This window comes from Castanea sativa, chromosome 11 (genome assembly GCF_040712315.1).
Source record: "Castanea sativa cultivar Marrone di Chiusa Pesio chromosome 11, ASM4071231v1".
NCBI classification, from domain to species: Eukaryota; Viridiplantae; Streptophyta; class Magnoliopsida; order Fagales; family Fagaceae; genus Castanea; species Castanea sativa.
The window spans coordinates 23,028,272-23,034,449 of NC_134023.1; the positions used below are offsets into that span (position 1 = coordinate 23,028,272).

Genomic DNA, 6,178 nt, shown 5'->3' on the forward strand with positions numbered 1-6,178 from the left:
CTATTTTAAAGACTAAAAAACTTGTTTGGAAACCCGAAATGAACAGAAAACAAAAATTGTTCTCAAAACTCAATTTGTGAAAGAAATTAAAAACAGATGAAAACATGCAAAAGACTGTTTTCAGTTTCTAATTCTCAAAAGTCAATGAAAAAATGCATATAATAAAATGAATCTGTCTCATTTAATGAGTTAGTATTAGAGTTCAAATCCTAGTAACATCTTTTAGTATTTTTTATTTTTGTCTTCAAAAAACACTATATATTTTTTAAATTTCAACTAACCGAAAATGTTTTGATTTCAAAAATACAAGAAAATTGTTTTTTCTTTATATTCTGAAAAATAAGCTTTTGAAAATTGAAAATAAAAGTGGTTACCAAATATAACCTTAAAGTTCATGGTGCTTAAAAAAAAGAAAAAAAGAAGAGGGTGCAGCACAGTTGGGATGAAGCTGACCACAGAGGATCCGGATCTCATAAAAATCTTAGCAAACATTTTAAGTAGTAGCAATTAAACCCTTTTAGCTTTTGCTTCATCACTCGTAGAGGATTTCTTCACTCTACACCTCATTTCCTTGGCGTATGCTTCCAAAACCCCAAACCCCAAACCCTATCCTAAAACCCTAAAACAGCCTCCATTCCCAAACCCACACACACTCTTCTCTCTTTCTTCCTCTGCAAATCACAAAGATGATGACAAGTATTGCATCAAGAAGGTGTTGTTCAATCATCTCTAAACGCTCCATCGCCGCCTTCGCTTCTTCTTCCTTCACAACTAACCACAACAACAACAACAACAACAACCTTTCCTTTGCTCTTCAAACCCAATACTTTCACCATTCATCAACCCCATCTTCCCACCCTGTCAACAATGGAGACATTGCATACCCATTTCTATTTCCTAAAAACAGAGCCTTTCATTTCAAATCAGGGCCGTTGAATTTCAAGGCCTCCTCGCCTTCTCTCGCCGAGTACGCTGCCATAGCCGATTACGAATCCGAAGTCTCATCTTCGTCTTCGTCGCCGAAAGCTGATGAAGGTTTGGAGGTCGCTAAGCTTGGAATCTCTCAGGAGATTATCTCTGCTTTGGCCAAGAGGGGTATCACCAAGCTCTTCCCTATTCAGGTCTCTTTGGCTCTTACCCTTTGTTTATTTTCACTTTTCCTCTTATGGGTTTCTCTTAATTTTCAATAACAAGTAACAAAAATCATTTCTTTGTAATTTCAAAAAAAAAAATTATGTCCTTGTTTGTGCGGCTAGTGATAATGGTTACCCTTTTCATAACTATAAACAAAAAATTTTGATCTTGTTTTAAAACCTGTGTGTCTTGCCTTTGATAATGGGGTCTTTAAATTAATGGGTTTTTGTATTGGTGAATTTTAGTGAAGTTTGGCCTTCAATGGCCTAGATTTTATGAGGGTTTTTGTTTTTGTTTTTGTTTTGTTTCGACTCTGAAGCTTAAGCCCTCTGTTTTTGTTGTATAGTGTGTTTGTGCAATAAATTTTTTGGTTTACGTCTCAAAAATGTGATTATGGCTAGAGATTTTACTTGAAAATGTGATTTATTCTGTGTAGAGGGCGGTGCTGGAGCCAGCAATGCAAGGGCGTGACATGATCGGCCGTGCTAGAACAGGAACTGGCAAAACTCTTGCTTTTGGAATTCCCATTTTGGATAAAATCCTTAAGTTCAATGCCAAGCATGGGTTTGTTTTATTTCTTCACTTGCTTCTCTTTCTGTGGTGTACCAGCGTGATCCAATTCCAATTGTTTCTTTCTTAACAATTTCATCATACAGGCGTGGAAAGTATCCTCTGGCCTTGGTTATGGCTCCAACTAGGGAACTTGCTCGCCAGGTCGAGAAGGAATTTGCCGAGTCTGCACCAGGCTTGGATACCATTTGTGTTTATGGTGGTACACCCATCTCAAGCCAAATGAGGCAGCTTGATTACGGTGTCGATATAGCTGTTGGCACGCCCGGTCGCATTATTGACCTTCTTAACAGAGGTTCTCTCAACTTATCAGAAGTTCAGTTTGTTGTTCTTGATGAAGCTGATCAGATGCTTCAAGTAGGCTTTCAGGAAGACGTTGAGAAAATCTTGGAGAGGTTGCCACAGCAACGTCAGACTCTGATGTTCTCTGCAACTATGCCAACTTGGATTAGACAGCTCACCCAAAATTATCTTAAAAAGCCACTAACCATTGATCTGGTGAGTACGCTTCATCATTTTAGTTAGTCATTACTCATTGGTTATGAGTTTTACAAAATGACTACTCTGTCACCACCCTAGACTTCTGTGTTGAAGGATCCGATTCTTTGCTTCTTATGTTTTTAACTTTTCTGTGAATTTGATTTGGTTGCAGTGGTTATTGTCAATATCATTATAGGAGTAGGAGTAGTAGGGATGGAAAAAAAAAGTCTCTTATTTTGTTAATTTCATAATGTTTTTTGTACTTGTTGCTGCAACCTTGAGGTTTGTATTTATGATAATATTATTTTTGAATCCGGTGCACTTATTGCTCAAGTGTTCTGTAGGTTGGAGACTCCGATCAAAAGTTGGCTGATGGAATTTCTTTGTACTCAATTGCTTCGGATAGCTATGGAAAAGCTTCAATTATTGGCCCTCTGATAACAGTATGATTCCAAAACATTTTCTTTTTCAATTTTTCTTTCTGTTTGATGTAATTATTTAATAACATTATTTATTTATCAAAATTTTATGAAGCTTCATTGTTTCTTGATGTAAGAGAAACTTTGTATGTATTCTTGTTCTATCACTCTTTCAATATTGCTTCCATTCTCACCATCAGATTTGTTTGTCAGGAGCATGCAAAAGGAGGAAAGTGTATTGTTTTCACTCAAACAAAGCGTGACGCTGATCGATTGGCATATGCCATGGCAAAAAGCCTCAGATGTGAGGCTTTGCATGGTGATATCTCACAGGCTCAGAGGGAAAGAACACTTGCAGGTTTCCGAGAGGGGCATTTCAATGTTTTGGTTGCTACTGATGTTGCTTCTCGTGGGCTTGATATTCCTAATGTTGATCTGGTAGGACTATTCTGCACTTTTCTTTCTAATTTCCTATGTAATCTTTTGTTTTGGTGATTATGAATTCTCCTATGTTTGCAATCAACTAGTGTTTTTCTTTATTGACAAATGAAAATAGATCTATCTCCTCCATGGTGTGTGATTGATGATGTTAAGCATGTGCTTGTACTCTTACATTTCTCATTGAAATTTGTTTTCTCTGTTACCCACCAAAAGAACTTGGTGCAAAAACCAGAATTTCTAGTTACTATCCATTTTCTGTAAGCATTTTTATTTCTCCTGTTGCAGATTATATATACAGTGATTTCTACTGTACAAGACCATTTTGCAAGCAGTTGTGAAAGAAACTTTAGCTGTTGGGTTGACTGACTTTATGTGCTGGAGCTGTTTTCTACTCTATACTACTATTTAAGGGGTTTTCCCTGTTTGGACCGGATTTTTTTGTTCTAAAATATCCTTACTTCCCTATATTTAAGTAGAAATAAAACTAAAGGACAATCCGGTAAAAATATAACGTTTAACTTCTTCTAAAACATTGCCTATAAAATATGGTCACTCTCCTATTGATTTTCAAATTTCTTTATTCACTTATAAATTAGATTCTCAATATAAAATTATAACAATTTTTTTTGGCTATGACCACTAAAAAAAAAGCCTCATTGCACGCGCGAAGCGCGTGTGATAAAACTAGTTTATTTTATTTATTAGGTTCCCTTCTATCCAATCAGTTAGTGAGATGTATTATTGTGAGATCAATGAGCGATCATACTCTCTCTCTTTATTATGTTATTAGCAATAAGGTCTAGGGACTAAGTGACTAGACATAACCAGGCCATTGCAGCTCTGCATACATATATTCTTGGTGTTTATACTCATTCTGCCCTACCTGTTTATGGGGAGAGGAGATGTTTATTTAACAGCGATTCTCTTTTGTTTCTCTGGATTCTCCAACCTGCTTTTCTAATTAGTGGATGTTTTGTTTGCATGTAATTGTTTTCTGGTGGTCCTATTAATTTTCTAGCTCAATATTTTAACTCAACTTTTGCTTAGGTAATACATTATGAGCTTCCCAACAATTCCGAGATATTTGTTCATCGGTCAGGGCGTACAGGTCGTGCTGGGAAGAAAGGAAGTGCTATCCTGATTTATACATCAGATCAGACAAGGGCTGTCAAAGTTATAGAGCGAGATGTAGGATGCAGATTTACAGAGGTCAAGATCCTTTGCCATTTGCATCTTCTTATTTGTTCTGAGTTTAAGATCTATTTGAAAGTTGGGCTGACGCAACATTTTATATGCGTTGATAATGAGATAGAATATAGGCTTAATGCTTTTAAGAATGCAATGCAAATCTCTGGTCAAACCATTGGGGCTGATATGCCTTAACTCAGAATCATACACACGACATGTATATATATGTGTGTGTGTGTGTGTGTGTGTGTGTGTGTTGTATTGGTAGAGATAATGGGGAGGGGGAGGTGGGGTTTGATTTAATACAAGTTGAAGAGATTATATATGTTACAATGTCTGTAAAATAATTCCTATCTGGTAGTGAAGCTGTGTTGTATGATTAGATTGACAAAAGTTAAAATCATTGAAAATATAGCTTGGACGGTATCGTGATAGGATGTTATGAATTATGTGAATTTGTTTGTTTACTCTGAACTACAAATGAGCAGCAAACTAACTTTTTCATGATCATATATATTCATGTTCACATTCTACAAAATGCACTCATAAAAGCAGTTATGACCAAGACTGCAATACACAGCAGTAGAAAAATTTACCACACTAACAAGCACTTGCTTTTTCTGCATATGAATCTAATCCTACTGCTGGTCTGTCCTACAGCCCTTTAGATACAAAACAGAGATTTGTCATCTAAAATCTATAGTGTGGTTTTGATACTGATTTCCACCTACCAGATGTTCTATGTTAGACTGACTTCTTGATTACTTGTTGATGATCAGCTACCTAAAATTGCTGCTACGGGTGGAAGCATGGACATGTTAGGTTACACAGGTGGTGGTGGTGGTGGTGGTCGATTTGGCACGAGAGATCGTCGGTCTGGTGATTCTGGTTTTGGCCGGTCAGGAGACTATGGGCGTCCTGGATTTGGTCGTAGTGGTGGTTATGGTGATTCTAGCTCTGGACGCTTTGGTGGCTCAGGCTCACGACAATCTGGTGGTGGTTTTGGTGGCCATAGCACAAACCGGCCTGGGAACCGTTCTGGTGGTTTTGGGGACTCTAGTGGTTCAGGTCGTTCTGGTGGTTTTGGGGACTTTGGTGGTTCAGGTCGTTCTAGTGGATTCAGTGACAGTCAATCAAGTCGAAACAGCGGTGGCTTTGGTGGTGGTTTTACCAGTCGTTTTGGCAGCTTTGGGGATGACAAAAGGTTGGAAGTTATTGTAGATTGTTCTAGTTTTGTTTTGTTCTTTTGTTTTATTTATGTATTTTTATTTATTTATGGGTCATAGCCAACAAATAACACTCGAATGCTTGAAATTGCAGTTAAGGAAAGAAAAGGAGACGACTCCCAGAGGGAAGAAGATTACCAAGAGACAATGATTCAATTTGATTAATTGAGTTTCATGGAAGGGGCATGGCTTACTGGATTCTCCACCACAAGAAGTACTAATATTTCTAGTTACTCTTAAGACGTAGCATCTAAGATATCTTCTTGTTTATATTAAAATTATATTCTTAAATGAAGAGAATAATCTTATGTTGGTAGTCGAGGCCCATGTAATTTATTCTGAAACAGTCTGTTTTCGTTCTTTTTGTTTTTTTTTTTAACCCTGTTTATTTTCCTTTTCATCTTAGTACTCAAAATCTGAGTGTACTCCTTTCCTAGTTAATATTTAGATAAAATTATGAAGCATAACAATGTTTGGAACGTTGATTTCACTAAAACAAATAATCCTAGTTTGGATTGTAAAAATGGTGCTTGATTCATTATGAAATTGTTCCTTACAGAATAACTATAATGTCATTAATGTGGGATAGGAAAAACGGGCGAAAAATTGAGACGAAGACAAGTTGATATTTGGAATATTATCGCACGCCAATGTGTTATATGGATCTTTTGACATTTAAAGAGTGGTTGGCTTTCTTTGCAGTAGTGCCTGTACTAGTTG

At 36.8% G+C, this 6,178-nt stretch overlaps 1 protein-coding gene across 1 annotated transcript; it reads left to right on the forward strand.

Moving 5' to 3' along the window:
• The first annotated feature begins 526 nt into the window (after positions 1-526).
• LOC142615785 (DEAD-box ATP-dependent RNA helicase 53, mitochondrial-like) lies at positions 527-5,982 on the forward strand. The gene is made up of 8 exons (XM_075788614.1): positions 527-1,121; positions 1,571-1,698; positions 1,791-2,202; positions 2,529-2,627; positions 2,817-3,041; positions 4,092-4,253; positions 5,012-5,436; positions 5,553-5,982. Exons 1-8 carry the CDS (start codon positions 687-689, stop codon positions 5,554-5,556), a joined length of 1,890 nt encoding a protein of 629 aa, XP_075644729.1. The 5' UTR covers positions 527-686; the 3' UTR covers positions 5,557-5,982.
• Positions 5,983-6,178: the final 196 nt, after the last annotated feature.

Coding starts and splice junctions, on each gene's coding strand:
- LOC142615785 (XM_075788614.1), top strand. CDS start 687: ATGATGACAAGTATTGCATCAAGAAGGTGTTGTTCAATCATCTCTAAA. Junction 1,122..1,570: donor CCAAGCTCTTCCCTATTCAG/GTCTCTTTGGCT, acceptor TATTCTGTGTAG/AGGGCGGTGCTGGAGCCAGC. Junction 2,628..2,816: donor TTATTGGCCCTCTGATAACA/GTATGATTCCAA, acceptor TTTGTTTGTCAG/GAGCATGCAAAAGGAGGAAA.